Genomic DNA, 21339 nt, shown 5'->3' on the forward strand with positions numbered 1-21339 from the left:
TTCAGATAACACGACCTCAAGGACGGTTCGTTCACGCAGCACCAGTCAACCGGTACGTTTCTCACGCAAGATGCTCCTCGGACGCCATTTCGGGACGGACCATGCATTTATTCGCTGCCGTCAACAAGGCGGACAAGTGATCAACTTTTGTTTTAGATTCTCTTCAGTGTGCAGCGGCGTCGTTGTTGAAATCCAGTCATGTCGGACACGTGGGGCAGCATCCAGGCGCACAAGAAGCAGCTGGACTCGCTGCGGGAGAGGCTGCAGCGGCGGAGGAAAGACCCGGCGACACTGTCCTCCGGTACGGTCAGGCCAGAGAGAGCGGTTACCAGCAGGGCGGCAAAGAACCATTGTTTTTATTGTTAAGTAATCAATGGAGTATTTATCAGATTAATCACGTAGTTTATGAGTCTGAACATGGTCAGGAATGAAGACAAATGCCCATGTTTTGTCATTATTATTATTATTGTTTGGTAGTTAAAGGGCTGTAACTAATTATTTGCATCATTAATGAAAATGACGATTGTGTTCTCGATTAATCGAGCAATTGTTTGGTCTATAAAACGTCAGAAAATAGTCCCATGTCCATCAGTATTTCCCAGAGCCCTGGTTATAACTGATAGTCCAAAACCTTAATACCCGATCACAGAATGGAAAGAAAAGCAGCAAATATTCATTTTGTGAAACTTTTGAGAAGAAACCAGGGATTCATTCCTTAATGAATGACTTGTCCAATCGTTTTGTTCTTACAGAGGTCTAACATTTAAAGATGTTCAACTTTCACTGACATTAACACAGAAAAGCAGATATCCTTACATTTGAGAAACTCAACTTATTATTTCCCCGTTGCTTGATAAATTAATGGAAAATGAGGGAATCAATTATCGGAAATGTTGTTGGTTAATTTCCTGTTTGACTAATAGTCTCAGCTACAATAACATGCTGTAACGTTGCCTCATTGTGTGTGTTTTCACATCAACTGTGGAAAGACTGACTATTCAGTGTTTCATTACTGTGAAGTTTCTATATTAAAAATAGAATTAGAGAGAGATTAGTCAACATATGTATTTTACAAGATGTCCAGGAAACATTGAAAGCTTTTTTTAATTAAGGAATTTCCCTTTGTTCGAAAATTGTTGCACCAAAATTCATCATTATGCTTTTTATTCTTCTGAGCAAATTCCTCACATCCAGGTGAAACGCCTAATAGCAGGCTGGAATTCAATGTTTTTGTGTAATTGATTTCACATCGTCACAATTGATAAATGATCTGGAAGAACCCTTTTTTTAAAAGGAGGGTGTTAACCTTTGTTGTCAGATGGCGGAAGCAGCACAGAGGGATCCACAGCCAGGAGTGACAGCCCGGCTCCGACAGCTCCGCTCCCCACTCAGGAGGAGACGGAAAAACCACCAGACCCGGAGCTAGAGAAGAGACTGCTGGGATATCTCTCTGATCTGAGTCTCTCGATGCCAACGGACTCCCTTGCCATCACAAATGAACTCAGCGTGAGTCTTTGTCACAGAAATGTTGTGTTGAGCGTGGCTGTATTATATGAACGTCATATTTTCTATTTCTTCCTTCATGTTTGCTCACAGTCTGAATCAGCTGTCAGTCACGGAAGCATCCAGAGTCTGCTGCTGAAATTCTCTGCTCAGGAGCTCATCGAGGTCCGGCAGCCCACCGCGACCTCTTCCTCTGCTACTTCCTCCCCCTCAATCGTGGTAGCAGTGGACCACACAAAACTATGGGCCATGATCGGCCCCGGGGCCGGAGCCCAGCGGACCGGAGTCAAGAGAAAAGCAGAAGATCAAACCCACCACAAAAGAGCTCCGGGCCAGTCGCCCTCACTTCAGAGCTCCGCTTCTCCTCCGCGCACCTCCTTCACCTCTGTGACGCCGGCTTCCTCCTTGCAGCTGGGGGGGCCCTCGGCCTCAGGGAGCGGGGCCGATAAGAAGGGCAGGAGCAGCAAAAGCCAGTCGTCCCATATGGACATGGAGATAGAGAGTCTCCTGAACCAACAGTCCACTAAAGAGCAGCAGAGCAAGAAGGTAGGAAGGTTTAGGAGACCGACCAAGATCTCTCCTCGTCTCTTACGGCACCCAGAGTTATTCTATTACAGTTACATTTTCACCGACGTGTAAGTGAAGCAGGATAGTCTGGAGGTGTGATAACTGATACGGGTATAATGTCATTTATGTCCAGATGAGCAGAGAGATTCTTGAGCTGCTTAACGCCAGCACAGCCAAGGAGCAGTCCATCGTGTTAAAGTTCCGATCTCGCGGCCGAGCTCAGGTCCAAGAGTTTTGCGACCACGGGACCAAAGAGGAGTGTGTGCGCTCCGGGGACACGCCGCAGCCGTGCACCAAGTTACACTTCCGGTCAGCAACTCTTCTTCTCTGTTTTTATATCACCCAACACGATAACATGTTTCTATCAGACTCTTCACAGCGGCAACAGATTTTTAATCAATTCAGATAAATACCCCCATTGGCCTGAAGAGGTCACTATAAATAAAGTTTAAAACATACTACTATCAGAAACACCAAATCTGAACAATGTTCTTGCAAAACGATGACTCGCCTCATGCTAATAATTTCAATAAAGCTTACTGCTACATTATGATTTCATTTTAATCAAATTGAAAAGGAGAATGCATCTTGTTTTCATCTCAAAGTATATAGTTTGTGGAGGTTCTCCTCATTCTGAATGATGCTCTGTGGTAATGGTTCCCTAACGGTGGTCGGGAAACCACCATTAACATTATAATCAGATGTGGGATCAAAAACAGATTCTCCTACAAACAATTTTGTTTGTTTTTGAATATTTCCTTGTGAAATGTTTGATAATGTCATTCCTTTCAGGCAAGTTATTGAAATTGAACAATCTGAAAGGGATGAAAGCGTGTTTAAGTGGTCTCAAGTGGACTTGAGTTAGGAAAAGAATGTGTGCCTCGGGGATAAAATTTCAAATTTAATAAACTTGACTGACACTTGTGCATGAAGGGTTATTACATTTGTATTTGCCTTCCAGTATTTCAACCTTTGTGCTAAAGAAGATGTTTTTTTAATTCAAACCTGATGTTAAAATATAATGATGACATTGCACGACTATGTTTATGCTGCTGATTGGATTCGTGATGCATAATATCTCCTTCAGTCGCATCATCAACAAGCACACGGACGAGAGCCTTGGCGACTGCTCTTTCCTCAACACGTGTTTCCACATGGACACCTGCAAGTACGTCCACTACGAGATCGACAGCCTTCCGGAGGCCGAGGGGAGCCTGCTGGGGCCCCAGGGCGGGACCACAGAGCTCGGCCTCTGCGCAGGGGACGCCGACAGCAACGTGGGCAAACTGTTCCCCTCACAGGTGAGGCTGAGAGAGGACGGATGAGGACCGACGGTCGTACCAGCGCGCGAGAGAGAGATGGATGTTGATATTTTTGGCTATGAAATTAACATAGGCTGTGTTTTTTTTCTTTTCTGTTTTTTCCTTTGCAGTGGATCTGCTGCGACATCCGCTTCCTGGACGTGTCCATCCTCGGTAAGTTCGCTGTGGTGATGGCCGACCCTCCGTGGGACATCCACATGGAGCTGCCTTATGGTACGCTGACTGACGACGAGATGAGAAAGCTCAACATCCCCATCCTGCAAGACGACGGCTTCCTCTTCCTCTGGGTCACCGGCAGGTAACTACAACGATCCAAACCGACATTTTAAACATGAGGATATGCCGTACAGTTTTCTCTCTTTGTTTTACAGTGATCGCCTGGCTGTACTCTATTCCCATTCTTCAAGTTTCCACCCCCAAAAGTTCAAGCTCTCTAAGTTAAATTAAATAGTAGGAGTCAGATTTCTCATAACTTACAACCCACAAACGCTTGTTTTACAGGTTGAACCTGCATGTTAATACATTGATAATAGGAGGCAGGGACCTAGTTCTGCACATCCACACATCGTTGTGTCTTCTCTTCCTCTCTTACAGAGCCATGGAGCTGGGCAGAGAGTGTCTCAGTCTTTGGGGGTGAGTCTCTCCTTCTGTGCATCCGCTAGCATCAAGCCACCACTTTGTTAGGACTCCTTTTTTAAATTTATGTATTTATTTTCAGCTATGACCGAGCCGATGAAATCATTTGGGTGAAAACCAACCAGCTGCAGAGAATCATCCGCACGGGAAGGACCGGCCATTGGCTGAACCACGGGAAGGAGCACTGTCTGGTATGTCTGTATGTAACAGTCTGTTATATACTGAGTGAGCCTGCATGAAACTGCAAAGCTCTGAGCTGAAGGAGTTTAGCCTCCAAGAGTTCCTACTTTTTGCATGTTCATTCTTAGTAGTGAGAGAAGACATCTTGTCCATGTACGCCAACCTCTTTAGGAGCCACCATCATTGTTTCGTAAGGTACAAGTAGCTGCCAGTAGCTCCTTACATGACTGGCTGGCTCGCCACAAACTCATTACTTGAAGCCTGACGAGGTGGATTTTTGTGTGACATGTGATCCTGCAATTCTTTTTCGTGACGTCCAGCTGCCGTGCAAAGGCATAGAGAATCCGCCAAATAGCCAGAAGGTGATTTGAAGCGAGATGCTGAGCTGCTACAGGCTCATTCTTTGTAAATGTGGCTTTCAAAATTGTGAAATATAACTGCCTGAAATGTAACACGTACCATTTGTTTCTCCTCAGGTGGGCGTAAAGGGAAACCCTCAGGGATTCAACCGAGGTTTGGACTGCGACGTAATTGTGGCCGAGGTAAATCTTTTATCATTTGGTCGTGTATTTATGATTTCTCCAGCGTGAAGAAGATTCCATCTCTTCATTACATTTCAAACTCTCTGTTCCAGGTCCGCTCCACCAGTCACAAACCAGATGAGATCTATGGCATGATAGAGAGACTCTCGCCCGGCACCAGGAAGATCGAGCTTTTCGGTCGACCGCACAACGTCCAGCCCAACTGGTAACACACATCACGCTTTAATTTAATTTAAAGGCCAAGAAGCTCTTCTGCATATGTTAAATGTGCTGATGTCCCACTTCCAGGGTAACTCTTGGGAACCAGCTTGATGGCATTCATCTCTTGGATCCTGATGTCGTGGCTCGATTTAAGAACCGCTATCCAGATGGCGTCATCTCCAAACCCTGACCCCAAACACAAGCAGTGATGGCTTAAATCATTGGTCACAGGTTTGGAAGAAGTTTGTCAATAGACTTTTTTTTTTTATACCAGTGAACTCATTTCTTAAATAAATGTTGTGAACAAGATACATTGTCTGTGTCTTGGTTAAGAAATGTAAAAAGTGTTGTTTCTGTACATTAGTGTGTAATCCCCAAATCTAATTCTGCAAAACTTCACATCCACCATCAACAAAAACACAGGAGACATTTTTAATGTACATTTTTAGTTATTATTTTGTTAGTCAAGAATAAAGAGACTGTGTTGACGTATTGTAGATTTGAATAACTTCGAAGGGTTTTTGCATCAAAGGGCAAACATTTTTCGTCATTTTTGTCATTCGGGATCAGAACTTTACAGTCATGTGTGTTTCAGGCAAATACAGAAACCTGTTCACCAGTTAAGCTTTGTTAAAAAGTTAAACATTTTAATATCACATGAAATCAGGTTTTTTTTTTTCAGTTATAAAATATTAAAGACAAGAAATTAGCCGGAGTGAGCTGAACAACTTTTGCTTCAAGCTTTCAAAGGAGGAACTAACTAGAGGCAAACACATCTGCTGTGCTCCCTCCTCTGATAGTGTACAGGGGTTTCGTAACAGAGTACATTCCTGGTTATAAGAAATGTCAATAGGTTTCGTAATATGTCCCTCGTGATTAGTGCTGGGTGTCATTCAAAACATGACCGTACCATTAAAGTGATAACGATACCAAAATCCAAATGATTTTCATACATTTTAAGTGTTCAAATTATCAAAATATTTATTAAAAGTAACTGTACAATGAAGTATTATCTGGGCAGTGTGATTCAGCCTCCTTTGAAGAGTTGTGGTGGCATCTCAGCACGCTAAACTGCCAACTCAGTGAAACACACCGCGCTCCACCTCACAACAGACTGTGTTGAGTCAAAGAACGCTTGCAGCGATTGGCTGCGAGCAAAACCATACAAAGTTATTTTCTTTCTAGATCTTCAGCACAAAAAGGATTTGATGCGGGTATCGTTTGACTGGAGAAGTTCCGATACTACTTGTTATTGGGTTATTTCGGTTATTAGTATCAAGTACCCAGCCCTACTCATGATGGTGGCTAATGATGCGGTGTAGCTACAGATATTCATCCACATACTTCAAAGGTTAACTCCCTCATCTCGCTTTGTGAAACACTCAGTTATCTCAACAGTGAATTAACAAATCTGCAGGTTTTTCCCACAAAGTTGGCCAACAAAAACAGAAAAAAAAAAAACAATAAAAAAAGTTATGCACTTTTTGGTAGTGAATGCTGTAAACAAGTCTGTCTCTTCTCCAATCAGTATTGTGACTGTTTGGGCAGTGGATCCACGGAAAACCTTAATGCACAGAAATTGAAAACCACGTCTGTTTCAGTCTTTTTTCCCCGGTCCCTCGTTGAGTCTGATTAATCATAGAGAGTTCTTTGTGGGCAGCGAACAATGAGGGGTTTGATTGCACACTGTGGCTGTGCACACTGCTGTTGATCCCATCTAAAGGGGACCACAGATGCTCTTGCTCGGCCATCGGGCTCCCGGGGTTGCGCCACAGCGTCCAAGCGCGAATGGGCGACAGAAAATCGAAGGTACAGGAATCCATTTATCGTCTCTCCAGACCTCTCACGTCGTCCTCAGTAGGTGGCGTCCACTGCGTTGATGTTGCTGTCCAGCTGGTGTCTAAACGACAGCCTGGCCTTGGTGGAGAAGTAGATCTGGGAGCCGCGACTCAGGCCTCCTGCTCCTTCGCTGTCGCTACCACAGGACGTGGTGGAGCACAGGCGGGGCTTCATCTCCTCAATGGGAACTGAGAGGTGGAAGATGGACAGAGAGTCGGGCGTTGTGAGGACATACTGTCACGACACGGCTGTTTTTAAATTGGTCTACAATTGAATTGAATGTGTAGCTGCTCCTCACCTGCCGCTGGGGGGCACTGTCTGCTCTTGCAGCGCTCTTTACAGCGTCTGTAGAAAGGAAAACACTGCAGCATCTTCACACCCATGGCAGCGATGTCTGTAGAGAGAGGGGAGTGAACAGAGACTTAAGTTTAAGAGAAGCAGCATAAAAACAAACAAATGCGAACAAAAACTTAAAAATATGGCAACGCACGAGCTTTTGAACAGAGGTAAACCCATCCTACAATGCAAGTGAAAAACATTCTCAAATTGGGAGTGAAGAGTCCGGTCCAAAATGTTTTGCAGGAAGCTCACGTCTCCGATAGCTTCCATTCAAGCTGCCTTGATCACAAGGAGAGCATGTCTGAGTGCCTGCTGACAGCTCCTCGTCTCATCACCAGGTCAGTTTAATTGAATTATGATCCTGCGCTTCAGCGTCATGATATTCGTAACGCAAGCCGACCAATGTAACGCAACAGCACCGTGACCCAGCAACCACCAATCAGTCAGTATTTACCTCGTCAACACCGCCTAATCCCGGAACAGGACGTCAATGGGCCAGACGCATATTAAGCCTTCTCCTGACAACCAGACGGATTACATAGAGGTCATGTGATGTGTGCAAGTTATTGTTTTCATTTTAAAAGCTTTTGTTTCTGGACTTCTCCCTCCCAGCAGTGTGCCTTCCAGTGAGGGGTTACTAGACCTGGATCTGGTCTGAATATAGACCCAATCGTTGATCTGAGGCCGCAGGTAGAACCGATTCATTGAGCAACAAAATCAGTCAAATTCAGTTTCCCAGAGGATTGTCCCTCTTATCTGTGGCACCTCTGAATGATGATAAAGCCAGGGCCACACGCCAGCACTCAGCTGCATTTACTGAGAGCGAGGGGGGAAAAAAGGTATTTATTTTAGTCTTAATCGGGTTAGGGAATGGGTCAGGTGAAATGGAGCGTAGGGAGGTTATTTATCTCGAAAGTTTATATTGTAACAGTGTTTTAGGTTAAGACTTGTGTAGCTTTAATGTTTCTGCTGCAAATGACCTAAACTTTTATTTATAACCTTTAGAGGATCAAAGTAAATCATTACAAAAAGACTCAAATCAAAACAGACATGCAAAATGACCACAAAGACTCAAAATGACCACGGAGAGATGCAAAACTATTACAAAAACATTCAAAACAACGACGTGATACAAAATTACAGAAAGGACTTTAATCAACCACTAAGACACATTAAAACGACAACAAAGAGATGCAAAATGACCACAAAATTGCAAAAAGACTAAAGGACTAAAAAGAAATCCAAAACAACCACATATGAAGGCAAAAGGTTTACAAAAAGACTTAAATAAACCATGATGAGATGCGAAACAGCCACAAAGAGGAGCAAAAGTCTTACAAAGAGACTAATCAACCGGTGAGAGACATTAAGACGACCATACAGAGATGCAGAACGGCCACAAAACGGCTCAAAATGACCACAAAGAGACTCGGAGTCTGAAAAAAACGCCTATTTCAGTCTGATGAGAAAGCGATAAAGCACTAAGCCTCATTGTTCATTGATCACAGATAGAAAGATTTGGATATCTGTTGTCAAACAGTAAACTGTGATTGCAACATAAAGAACAGTGTTTGCCTGACACACCCCCCACCCCCCACACTGTTTACTGCCGATTCCTCGTGCTCCTTCACTCAGGGAGGCGGCTTCATGGAGACGTGACAGCTCACACATACGCATACAGTCACAGCTGCTGTGGCTTACAGACAGGCTGCAGAGGAGACTTTTGGTAAATAAATGAAAACCTCATCTCTTATTTCACAGTCTCTCTTTTGGATAAATTCACACAAAAGCTGCTTTATTTTTTTCTCGTCCATTTCTTAACCATCTAATGCACCTCCCGTCTAATTTTCTCTCAGGTGTGGCTGTGAAATCCTATCCCATTTTCCAGACACAGTGACTCCATTATGCTGAGCTCAATGTAGAGGTCCTGCCTGTGAAATGAGACCTCACAGTATAGCTCACATTGTGACGGGACGAGAAAAGGGACAGTACTGACCGACAATGGTTTCCCCTAGTTTAATCATTCTAGTTTCCTCCTACAACCATGCTATAGATTCTTTGAGAATCAACAATATAGCAAGCGTGGGAAGCAGTTCCACACACACACACACACACACACACACAATATTGAGGCCCTAGTCAGTGGTGAGGAATTTTGGGCCCAGATCATGATTGGCTGTGGAGGTTTGGCAGCAGCTTAGGAGCCTGGAGGAGAAAAACAACCTCAGATGGCAAACTCCTGCATTCACGCCCAAGTACCCACAGAGACACATTGACCACGGAGAGGAAGGGGAGAAGAGGAAGTAGAAGAAATAGAAAGGACGTGGGTCAAGAATGAAGATCTAAGTGAGAAAGAGAAGTATGAAGTTGTGCCTCGACCTCTTTCTCTCTTCATGCGTTTCTCTGGAAGCTCCAGCCTGCGGGCAGTTAATGTGAGCAACATGCATAACCTGAATAATGCGATTTTCAGTTGCTCAATCAGTGGCGGCTCACTAATGGAGCTGGAAATTGCGCAATCCTTCCAGAAAAACATTTGCAAGTTCATATTTTTGAGTGCATGTGTGTGTTTGCAGGGAGAGGTAAAAGGCTTGTTTGCTGAGCATGATCCCCTGTATTCAAACATTTTTAAACTTTTCTCTCTCCAAGCCACCGAACCACACTTAGCTTCTTATCGGCTTTGTAAACAATGTTAAAGAAAGCAAAGAAAGCAGCAGAGCACATATGCTTACAGTAATGTGATAACAATATTGCCACTGCTCCACGTTTCCCCCTGAGCGCCCCCTTCTCCAGTCAGTCCTTGGGGTTTTATAAAAAATAAAGAAAAAGACGGCCTGCAACACAAAGCCTCACACAGGCCTGCCAGGCTGGATGACGCACACACTCTGTGCACGTATACCTGCACAAATGTGTGTGTCCATTAATAGCAGCATACAATCCGCTTTCATTAATATTCATCACAGCCAGAGGATAAAGCCGCTTTTAAGGTGTTTCTATAGAGCTTCGAGGAAATTATTCAAATAGTGCTTTAATAAAATGTTACGGTACTTGTACTTCCATTTTATGCTACTTTAAACTATTACTTTGTTACACTTCAGGGGCAAATGTTATGTTTTTTTACTCTACTACAATTATTTGACAGTTCTAGTTCCTTTACTGATGAAACTGTTGCTGATGAAACACATGCTTGAATTTGTTGTTCTATATCAAACTGAGCACAATATACAGTAGTTCAAGTTAGCTGCACCCAATACATAATTAACATGCAGTTTACAGGTTAATGCAGCAATAAAATAATTAAGTAGTATAGTACAACACTGTAAAAGGAGAAAGTTTAGAATGCAAAACTTTTAGGGACTGTATGAAAGTTGCTGCAGTGGTGAGACGGGCAGATAATACTTACTTTGTGATTATTGCCACGGTTATGAATGATTTCTTTGAACATTCCTCTTAAAATGATTGGTATGGCAAGCTCAATTTAAACCTTAATATCTTCATGGAACTGCTAATGTGAGCCCATCGTGCACATTAATAAAACCCCGACACAAAGGCTGTAGCCTATATTGTTTACGTAAAGTTTGTTTTTGTTGTTGTAATTATTTGTTATTCACTATAAGGCTAAAGAAGGCTTAAAACAGTAAACACACACCCCATACTTCCCCCAAAAGTCAAACTATACCAGTTTTAGTTTCAACATTTTAAAAAAATGATTCCCCCCCCCCCCCTATTAACTTTGGTACGGTCCCTAACTTGTACTATAAAAAAAAAAAAAAAAAACTTCCCCCACCACTAGTTGTCATATTTAGCTAATTAACACACCTTCAGATGCGCGTGCAGGAGGTGGAAGCCTCTGTGCGCGCGCGGTTGGAAAGGTTGAATGAAAAGCTGCGCCAGACAGGCTAATCTTAGCTTTCACCCAGCGCACTACACGCACCGCTCTGGCTCCCTCATCGATCTATTAAAAGGTGGGTAAACATTTGAAGTGACACAAGTGGAAACTACCATCATGCAAGTGTGACGTCAAACCTGCAGATACGATACTTTTTTAACTTGCGTATAAATGAGAGATGCCAATTAAACTGGCACGGTGGCTCGTTAAAGAGCACAGCATGGCGTATTCAGGCGTGCAGAATAAAGTTCGACAAGTGCGCAGAATGCTGTGTGTGCGCGTGCCAGAGTGGCTTCTTCATGAACAGGAGTCCTCCTCCACTGACACACCTCCTGCCCTTTTGAGACGCGCGGGCCAATTATGTGCACCCAGCGTAGGAATACCTTTTCATTCGAGGTTTAAATGAGTTAAATGACCCACCTGGTGAAATAAACAAGTAGAAAAGTGAAGACGGGCACCGGAAGAAGGATGATTTAGATAATTCCCAACACGGTTTTTTCCCCTTTACTTCATCTGTGGCCTCCCTCGTTAAAACGCACGTCCTCGGAGCGCTGCCCGTACTGTTGCGTCCCCGTTGGCTGCATGGAAAAAGGCTTCTGTGGCGCGGAGCAACGGAACTTTAAATAGCTAATCCCCGGAGCATGGTGAGGGAGAGGAGGACACGCCTACTTTCTCTCACCCTCCCTCCGCCTCTCCTCCCGTCCGCTCTCCCTCCCTCTGACTCTCCTTTCCTCGTTTGCTGCCTCTCGCCCATCATCTCACGTAACACACACACACACGCTGCACACACTTCCTCCTGCATGCCTTGCTGTGTTTTGCCTCTACCTCGTTCACATATTTGTTGATACAGATAACACACAAAATGTGATCATCAATAGCTTGGTGTATAAATAGCCACTCCTTCAAGTCAAGTGTGATAACAGGTCAAAATCAAGGGGATTTGACCTCATCCATGGAATGACTGTCTTCTTGTAGCTCCATTGAGAGGTCAGAGGTCATCATCAGCTGTGTTTCTTAGCTGTTTTTAAATGTATTTCCATTTTCTTTTTTTAGTTTTGTAAGATGTTGAATAAGAGTTTTAACAATTATTGTGATCACCATTATTATGGGAATATACCATTCAATTTATGTGGACTTTTAAATCAGCAAATGTGTTATTAGTGGCCCAAACTCAAAGTTATGCACGTCTGTATGTGTAATTCAGTTTTTAATGCTTATTTCTATGAACATGCAGCTATATGAGACAGCGGTGTTTGAGCATTGAAGAAAGTGAGACCCTGAGCTGTGGAGGAAATCCCTTCCTATACTTTTAGAGTGAGAGGGTTTTAGTCTGAGGACCAACACTATACCGAGAAGACTTAGCCAGCAGCAGGTGCCCCTCAAAAGCCACCCCATGGATTACACAGCGGATTTTCATTTACATAGATTTCCCTCTCACTGCAAACGTATACCTGCGGTGCACGGAATCGCAAGCTAAGATCTGAATCAACACTTCGGTGTAATCACATGGCTCATGTTTATCAGATTTCTGGAAATGGACATAGCGTGAGCCGGAAAAAAAAGAAGCGAACAACATATTTGTTAGAAGTAAATTATTAAGAATAAAGGTGTGACCACGTGTAGCTTCCTCCAGCAACTACCCAGCACAACAGAGTCATGCAGAACTGGTTATAGCCTGCTGGCTGATATATGATTACGTGCAATGCATAATACATGCAAACACAATTGGCTTATAGCGTCAAAATGTTCTGAATAGCATCAAACTATGAAGTCGCACCCAAAGCCAGGACTGGCAGTGATCTCCATGTTCGTTGGCTGGAAACCAAAGCACTTGTCATGTTGTGACAGGAGGCAAAACCTGGAGATGAAATTAAAATCAGACTTTGGCAAACAGTTCTGAACAAGAAGGTTCCCACACAACCCTCTCTGTAAAGACAGATAGATAGTCAGAGGAGAGTTCTTGGCCCATTGGATGGTTTATTGCTGCTTGTTAGCTTTCTGGTTCAAGGTTTAAGGCTTACTGAGGGCAGCTCACTGATTGGACGGTATTCGTCAGAGTGGAAATTCACCCAGATGAGCTCTCAGAGTGAGTCTGCGCCGGCTGGCTAGAAATCACCCTGGAAACCGCCTGTGTAGCAGCAGGAACACTTCTGAAGCGGATTCTGTTCTGTGACTACGTGGAACAGTCGTTTTTCATATTGTTTCCTGTAGATGAACATTCAAAGGATGTAATCTGATCAGGCCGAAAGCCTGCACAGATTGTGTCCTGTTGCACCGTCCAACAATAGTCATTCAAGTCAATTATTTATATTGAATAATAATTCATTGTAATTGTGGCTTGTTTCATGTCCAGGGGCCAAAAGCATCTAATCAAGACCAAGTTGCGTGTTTCACGGCAGCTAATAAATCTCACCCGGCATAGTGACAGAGACACATGAGCTCGCTCACATGCACACATTTACACCTGCGGATGTGGGTGAAGGACAGACATGGTTTGGTGGGACATTGTCTCTAATTTTATCTCGACTCTGCGCGGATGATTAACAGCAGAGCAGCAGACTTGGACTCTAGCAGTTGAGCAGAGTTGTAGCTTTTAAATTAAACATAAAACAAGATTCATTTGCTCTGACTGTTGAGACTGATGAATATTCTGTTACAATTAGGATTTTGTTTTGACCTACTTCAGAGTGATTAGAATGTTTTTAACGTCCCATATGAGCATTTCATAAACTGAAAACTGGGGATTAGGAAAGTGTGTTAAAACAACGGCCCTTTTCTTTTATGTGCGGCAGATTCCAAACTTGCACTGAGGTTGCTGTCACGCCGTCACAGAGAGTGAAGTGGTCCCTCTGCGGTGTTCCTCTCCTTGTAAGGTGACAAGTGCCCCTCGCCAGTCTGCCAGCAGCCCGAGTATGATGATGAGGCAACACAGTAACTCCCTGTGCGGAGGAGGCTCCGATATCAGGAACCGAACCACTCCCAACTGTCCCATTGGCCTCAATGCCATCGTGATATCATCCCGGGGACAAACTGGATGGCGAGTGGAAAGCGATATTGTCGTTATACTGACATCATCCTGTGTGAATTATTTTTGGCAATTTAATCCCTCGCTGCCATTGCTCCACTGGAGCCGAGAGACGGGAATAGCAGCACTGCCGACGTGCAGACAGAAACGGATCGAACGAGAGACATGCGAGGGTCAAAGGTAGCCCGACCGTGATCTAAAATTAGTCTGAGGTGAAAGACATCCATTAAAACGTGTAGTGAAGTCTCACAAATGGAGATATTCACATAAAGTGCCACAACTTCAAAAAGCAGGAGGGTGATGAGTCTCATTCAAAAAGTGCAGCCCAGGGTGCAAAGGTTTTTCTACCTTCATTTACTGTCACTTTCATATTGTTGGCTATTAAATAAAGGCAGATATGATCTTCATAATCATTTCACGACCCTTCAGATTTGCATGGTGACGCCTTACAGGGTCCAGACTCCCAGGTTGAAAGCCCGCTGGTTTAGATCATCAGTGTTACTGATCTGGACGTTCATGATCTTACATTGCATTAGAAAGATTTATGAGTGCAGTGTGCAGGACTTTATGAGATTCTGTGCGCTTACTGCCTTACATGGCATGCTAATTCGATTTATTTTCATCTACAGTATATGGTTCATATCTTGCTGAAAACAACATATGCAGGACATATGTTAAGATGCCTCAAGTCTCTCCAGCCACCCAGTAACTCCTTTGCCCTGATATAGTATTTCAAGATAAGGTGATTCAATTGCAAAGAAACAAAAATGAAGTCATTGCAGACTCAAACTAGTGTGCTCCTCCCACAGTGTGAGTGTTTACTTGTCCCCAGCTCCCTGTTTCTTGCTCCCTCCCTCCCCCCTCAGAGGTCCGGACATTCCCACACCAATGTTGTTTATTTTCTGTTGATGCTGGCATGCCTCTGTGGAGCCGGGACCACGACTGACTGGCTGAGGTTGGCTCCAGCCTCCATTTTATTCTCCTCAGCTCGCTCCTTCTGTACATCATGTCACGCTTCTTTACCATTCCTTGTTTTTCACATTTATTGTTCTCTGTGATTGAAATAATCCAGAAGTGCGCGGGCGAAGTGGCCTAATGGTTGTATCCTCTACATATACCATGTAGATCAGCTGGGAATGCTGAGTGTAGTAAGCAGACGATCTGAAGTGACACACAGTCTTGTTGGTAATGTGCGGTCCAGGTGTCAAATATCACGTTTCAGTGTTATATGATGATATAGTGCCAGTCACACAGACAGGTGCTGTCAGCATCTTTAAGCAATTGTTAGCTGAGCAGAACTTCCAGCCAGTTCAACTCAAATTATGACCTGACAAAGAAGCTCCATCTTCATACTTTCCAGGCTTTTTTTTCGATAAAAATTTCATTTTCATTTAGTTGAATATCAGTGCAGAGTGGTGAGCAATCAAGTCATTTTATTGATGCATCACATGTAAAAGCAACACCGAGATGCTTTTACGGGGATGTTTAAGTCAAATTGAATAAACGGAAAGTTAAGTAAAAGGTAAAAATGTAGCTTTTAATTCAAATTGATTGATTTCGGACAGAGGGGTAAATAAGCTTACAAACCTGCTGAATGTGCCTGACTGTACTTTGTGGCTGTGCTTAGGTCATTCGTACTGTGGCTGGATAATTATTGGGTGGTGGACTCTGCTGAGTTATCACTTACGTACATGTGTGAGTCTTGCCAGCATGACTGTTGCTTTTAAATGAGGTTGTTGTTGTGCTGAGGAGAGTTCCACAGATGTGAAAAGACATTGTAGAGTTGTGTGTTCAATAATGTTGTTTTCGTATTTCACAGACTGATTTGTGCTGTTTTCCTGCTCTGTCCCAATTCGTCTCTCGCTAGTCCGGCCCATACCGGCCAGTTCTGCTTCATGGCCCCCTGTTTTTTTCCCCATCTGTCTCCTCTTTTGTTTTGTCAGTCAAGCCTGAAAAACAGAGAGGAGGGGCTCAATTTTGGGTACATTTCTAAATAATGGCCTCACCACAGGGTCCTAACAAGTGCACAAGGCGGAATTTAGCGCTTGAATAACCGTCTTTTTTGTTGTTATTCCCTCTTGAGGAGCCTCTCTCTGTTTCTCAAGTCTCCCTCAGTTCATGCATGGACTTTCATCAGTATTTGTCCACTGTGTCATCAAACAGCACTTTCTTTTCCTCTCTGGATTCTTCGAGTGGCCACGGTTTGCATGAGAAGTGGCTGAGAACGGGGCCCCCCTTCCCGTTTTCCTCCCTTTGTCCCGCCATTCTTTTATACCAAATTCTTCTCACTTATGCTCCTTCCTCGCTTTGTGCTGTGCATTATATAAGAGAGCTGCTCACCACCAGCCAATCAGTCAGCTAACATGGTCTCATTGTTGGGCATAGCCCTTATTTCCACTGCTACACAACCACCCCCCCCCTCCCCCCCCCCTCTCTCTGTCCTGGAAGTATGAGTACACAGGAACTTGACATTTGCGAGAAATTGTACGGTTTGGTCGCCAAAGTACACAGAAAAGCTGACAGGCATAATTGTTAATCACCTGGCTGCACACAGAGATCTCATCTTTTATCTGCACTGCCAAGGAGACATGGCCTTAGCTCTGGGTTGATTGGCATCTATATTTACCAGTGTGCAGCTCTGCCACAGGCTTTTAACTTAAAAGTTAGGTAACAATTACCACGAAGCAGCTCCATGACAGCGAAAGATTATGAGCTTAACCTGCACCTACAGTACACTAACAGGCGCTGCCCGTCCAGACTGTGTACTGTTTATGCAGCTGCAGTGTTCGCAACGTCCGCAGGGGGCATTCTGACCTTTGACATTGTCTCAGAGCTCAATAATCCTGTTAGATCTGGCTGTCTGGCGACGTGGGCACAGCATGAGGTGAGTAATTGACAGAGATACTAACAGTGGTTCTGCAGAAGTTATAGAGTTACATGGTTGGTGCAGAGGTTGCTGTATTTATCAGAGTGTTTTTTTTCGGGGGGGGGGAAGCACAGCATGAAGAAAAAAAAACAAGCAAAGCTCACATAAAAACTGATCAGGAAAATAAGTTTTTAATGTTGATAGTCACAGAGAACTGATATATCCTGTGTCACATTCACCTGATATACAGTATAACCCAAGTAGAGGCACTTTAAACAAAGGCAACTAGTTATTTACAATCAGGCTTTGATCCATACAGTATGTTCAGTGTGGAGTCTTCAGTTTGGAAATTACTTATAAATTCAGTAAGTACTTTAATGACCAATTCAACCAAATATAGGTCAGGCGATACACACAGACCATCAGCTAGAATACAATTCAAACAAAATTGAGCACGGCTTTGATTTAATTAAAATAGCCATAAGATGCAGACTTGGTGGGAGACAAAAGAGTCTCAAAAGAAAACCCCAACTTGTTTCATCTCAAAGTATTAAATGCAGAAATGCGTCCCGGCCCTTGTGACAGTGGGTTACTACCAGGCCATCCTCTTCACGTTCACAATCCGCCTTCATCCTGCAACGGGACAGAAGTCGCATGTTTATCTCGTGTTTGGGACAGGAAGCAAGCTCTCAGATGAATGACAGAGCTGTTAATAAATGTGAGCATCATGTTAATGTGTAGATATTTGTTGGTACAATACACAAGTGGACGTGTCTGTCATTTTCTGAGAAAAGTTACAAATATGGTGCAGTCGTGTATGTGAATCCTGAACGGTCCTTTAGGGTGAAATGAGTCCAAATACAAGTCAGCAAAAACACTTTTTAGCGTCCTCGTTAAATGTTCAACCCTGTTTTAATGCTCAACCTGTGTAGAAAATGAGCGTGTGCAAAATTAAACATTTCCAAGTTTTCCTGCCAAGCTGCTAGTTTACTTATTCATGGATCAGTCACCATACAATAGTCATATGAGTAGGTTAGCTTAGCACAAAGACTGAGGGGGAAAGTTATCCCGACTTTATTATTTAAAAAATCCAATTCCTTTTAAAGAAAAGTTCACTATATCGGGAAATACGCTTACTCGCTTTCTCGTTAAGAGCAAGATGAGAGGATTGATACCACTCTTGTGTTTGTACGATACATAAGCTACAGCCAACCGCCGCTTAGCTTAGCACAAATACAGGAAACAAGAGGAAACAGCTTTTGCACTACATATAAAAGTGTAAGAACAGCACACTTTATCAACACAGGATCAAAACTACATCACATGTTCTCTTTCCTGTTTTCCATCGGTGGCAGACCTGATAGAGATCAAAACACCACTTATTCATTCAACAAGCTGTAAGAGTGGCTGTCTAACTCCCAGCAGTACTCTCGTTTGATAAAATTGTTTCACATTTTATTGCTTCCCCCTATTGTGGCCGCTCCAAATCCTTCTGTGTAGCTTTCATGACCTCCTGGACTCTGAAGTACTGACACTCATTACAAAGAGTTGTATGCATCCTCTCCTGACTCAGTGTACTTTTTTTTATGTTTGGAGTTTCAGGACTTGTTCACCTACATCTTTGCTTTCGCGACAGTCCCCGCAGATGCATCCCAAGCAGCCGTTGACCACCTGGATGCCGCAGAGCACCAGCTGCACCACCCCCACGGCCAGCAGCATGGAGAACAGAACGACGTGCCACATCACTGCGTTGTGGGGATAATCACAGATTGCCCACATGGTCTGGTTTACAAGGTAGCTGCCATTACCACTGCGAGGGGAGAAGAGCAGGAGAGCGTAAGACACACACACACACACAGCATTAATACAAAATATGTGTGAGGCACGCCGAGTTTGGGATGCAGGAGGAAAAGGTGTGATGACTGAGTTGAGGAAAAATGTGTCCGTGAGAAGGTGAATGGAACAAGTGAGGAGTGGAGAAAGAAAGCGCATGGAAAAATAGAAAGGCGAGGAGTTAAGAGAGAAGTTCTTGTAGAAAATAAGAGTGGTTTTGTTGGAGAAAAGTGACATTCACTTGTTACAAAATGATTGCAAACAGGGTGAAACAGCTTTCTGTCCAAAATCTGCATATCAGCTCACTGATTAACATGCTAGTTCTCATTTGTTTAACTCATGCAAAAACCAAAGTGTAAAGAGGACATATTATGACTGAACAAGGCTAGCTGTTTCCAGTCTTTATGCTAAACTAAGCTTCAAACTTCTACAACAACACTTGTTTTGTCAGATTATGGATATTTTAAGAAGCAAGAAGTCCAATATCATTCAAAATGATAACACTGATACGCTGCTGACCAACCAACTATTTTCTATTATCGATTCATCTAAAATATAAAATAACAGACAGTTAAAAGGACTTCATAGCAGAACCTCACATAGAAAACCAGAAACTGCAAAAAAAAAAGGGAAATTGAGCTTTGCTGATGGAAAGACAATCTGAGGCTAAGCATTAATATCCCACCATGCATTAATGTTTCCCTCCCTTTAACCACCGGTGCCCTTTAAACTGGACAGCAATAGCCTACATATTAACAGCATGCTCATATTTATTAATGCTTGTTCCAATCACCCGATGAGGTGACTCAGTGTTACCTGACTAAGCTCGTAAAATGCTTTAAAGTGCCAGTCGTGTTATCTTCAGTGATATCGAGCCAAATGTATCTACTACATTATATGTTCCTTAACTGTAAAAGCCAAGAAGCATAATCTTTTGCTTAACATGATCAATGATCAAGATTTTGTACATTATTGTTTTTCACCTTTGACAAGAAGACAATGAAAAGACTAAGAAAGAGGAGTGGTTGCACAGAAAGCGATGGTCCGGTCTGCCACCTACTGGATTTTAAATAATATTGCGTTTGTTATATTTATAATGAAGAACTGAAACTCCTCTGCTGCACTGACACAGACAATGACTGATGGAAGCAGAGATTCAGTGTCAAGAAAATGCACATTTAAATGTGTGATGGTGGGAGGAACACTCACGTGCCGAAGTCTTCAAAGGGGTATTTCCATTCGCCATTGGCCAACCGACACTTGGGTCCGATAGCCAGACCAGCAGAGGCCACGCTGGTGCAGTAGATCGCTCCAACCAGGCCAAACGCAGAGGAGAACACAGAGTTCAGCATCTAAAGGAGAGATAGGAACATGTTGTTTATGTGACATTTGTGAATTACTGGCCCTAATCGCTGATTCCCTCTTCAGGCGGTCGTTTTTTTGAGGATTTCTTTTCTCGTCTGTCATTTGTTTTTCCTTGTCTAAAGTAGGCCTACGTTGCTCTTTAAGGCTGTCAATGTGACCACACAAACACCTTTGACGGGACACAAACACAAAGACACAAACAAGACACAAACACACTCCTGTGCAGCCTGGTTTCATAAGTGGAAAGATTTTATATTATTGTAATTGAATAAGATGCAGGAAGTGTCTATATTTAATACAAGCCAGTGGTGGAAAGAGCTAAATTTTTTACGGTATTTTAAAGGTAATATGGTAGAGTTTCCTTTCTGTTTTTATGGCTCACTTATCACTTATCTTTAAATATCAGTAAGTTTAGGAGTATATAAGAATACAAACATATGTAAAATAACCAGAAAATATACATTTGACACTAAAAAGATCCACTGACTAGTTTTGTTCAGGGCTTTTGATGGCGAAAGACAGTGAAATGTGGTTGAAGGCCTCTAGAAAAGCAAGGAAGTGGACCTTGAGTGGGTATTTTTTGTTTCATCAAACTACTGATTCCATGATTGACTTCACACTGAACAAAAACTAATATAAAAAAATAATTAAACAACAATGGGGTGAAATTACAATTAAAATTACAATTAAAATATAAAAATTAAGATTAGATTACACTACTTCACTGAAAATGCCTCCACAATAAGCATTCTAGTTCCTAACAAGTTGATACTGTTTATAGCCCTACTTCTGTCAAATATAATGACCAAAAAAGTATTGACTTTGAATAGTAATTCACAGTACAGTGAATATAATCGTACAATAACATGATGGAGCTGTCCATATGGTGAATTACTAATAAAGTACAGGTAATGCATTAGTATTTGATATGACATCACCCATCGTTATCAGTCCGGTCCCCACACCGGCATATAAAATGTAAATCTTTCATATGGCATAGGCTCACCCGGCAACGATTTCCACAGCAGCCATTTCCGCAGCAACCTTTGCCCCCGGCCCTGATAGCTGAGCAGCTCGGACACAGCATCTAAAATAAATAAAGAAAACATTCATCAAGCAAGACATTCAGGCACAAGTGGTGTTTAGTGCAAGAGTTTCTCAAAAGCATAATACTGTAGAGCTACACATTAACAGTTTTATATATATAAATATATATATATAACGTGTGTGTGTGT

General features: G+C 42.9%; 2 protein-coding genes across 14 annotated transcripts in view; one reads left to right on the forward strand and one right to left on the reverse strand.

Annotated features, from left to right (window-relative positions):
• Positions 1 to 198: 198 nt before the first annotated feature.
• Positions 199 to 21339, forward strand: part of mettl3 (methyltransferase like 3) — a 26806-nt gene continuing 5665 nt past the window's right edge. For 8 of the 12 annotated variants that reach the window (XR_004212878.1, XR_004212881.1, XR_004212884.1 and 5 more), the window contains exons 1-12: positions 199 to 301; positions 1319 to 1506; positions 1597 to 2049; positions 2204 to 2379; positions 3158 to 3371; positions 3503 to 3690; positions 3987 to 4025; positions 4111 to 4219; positions 4685 to 4750; positions 4843 to 4955; positions 5039 to 7467; positions 18503 to 18742. Coding sequence is in view for 1 of the 12 variants with exons in the window: in XM_031850826.1 (XP_031706686.1) it covers positions 199 to 301; positions 1319 to 1506; positions 1597 to 2049; positions 2204 to 2379; positions 3158 to 3371; positions 3503 to 3690; positions 3987 to 4025; positions 4111 to 4219; positions 4685 to 4750; positions 4843 to 4955; positions 5039 to 5141 (1752 nt within the window). In the remaining 11 variants the exon portion in view is untranslated. Of the gene's footprint in view, positions 302 to 1318; positions 1507 to 1596; positions 2050 to 2203; positions 2380 to 3157; positions 3372 to 3502; positions 3691 to 3986; positions 4026 to 4110; positions 4220 to 4684; positions 4751 to 4842; positions 4956 to 5038; positions 11734 to 13807; positions 16450 to 18502; positions 18743 to 21339 lie in introns of those variants that run through there. The other 4 variants (XR_004212886.1, XR_004212887.1, XR_004212885.1 and 1 more) reach the window with 4 other exon arrangements.
• tm4sf5 (transmembrane 4 L six family member 5) overlaps positions 17076 to 21339 on the reverse strand; it is a 6238-nt gene continuing 1974 nt past the window's right edge. The window contains exons 2-5 of one of the 2 annotated variants that reach the window (XM_031850829.1): positions 21111 to 21191; positions 19949 to 20091; positions 18524 to 18716; positions 17076 to 17539 (exon numbers count right to left, since the gene is read on the reverse strand). In XM_031850829.1, the coding sequence (XP_031706689.1) occupies positions 17522 to 17539; positions 18524 to 18716; positions 19949 to 20091; positions 21111 to 21191 (435 nt within the window). In that variant the 3' untranslated portion in view covers positions 17076 to 17521. The other variant, XM_031850828.1, reaches the window with a different exon arrangement.

Source organism: Anarrhichthys ocellatus, unplaced genomic scaffold (genome assembly GCF_004355925.1).
Source record: "Anarrhichthys ocellatus isolate YVR2014 unplaced genomic scaffold, GSC_Weel_1.0 scaffold11, whole genome shotgun sequence".
In the NCBI taxonomy this organism is placed as follows: Eukaryota; Metazoa; Chordata; class Actinopteri; order Perciformes; family Anarhichadidae; genus Anarrhichthys; species Anarrhichthys ocellatus.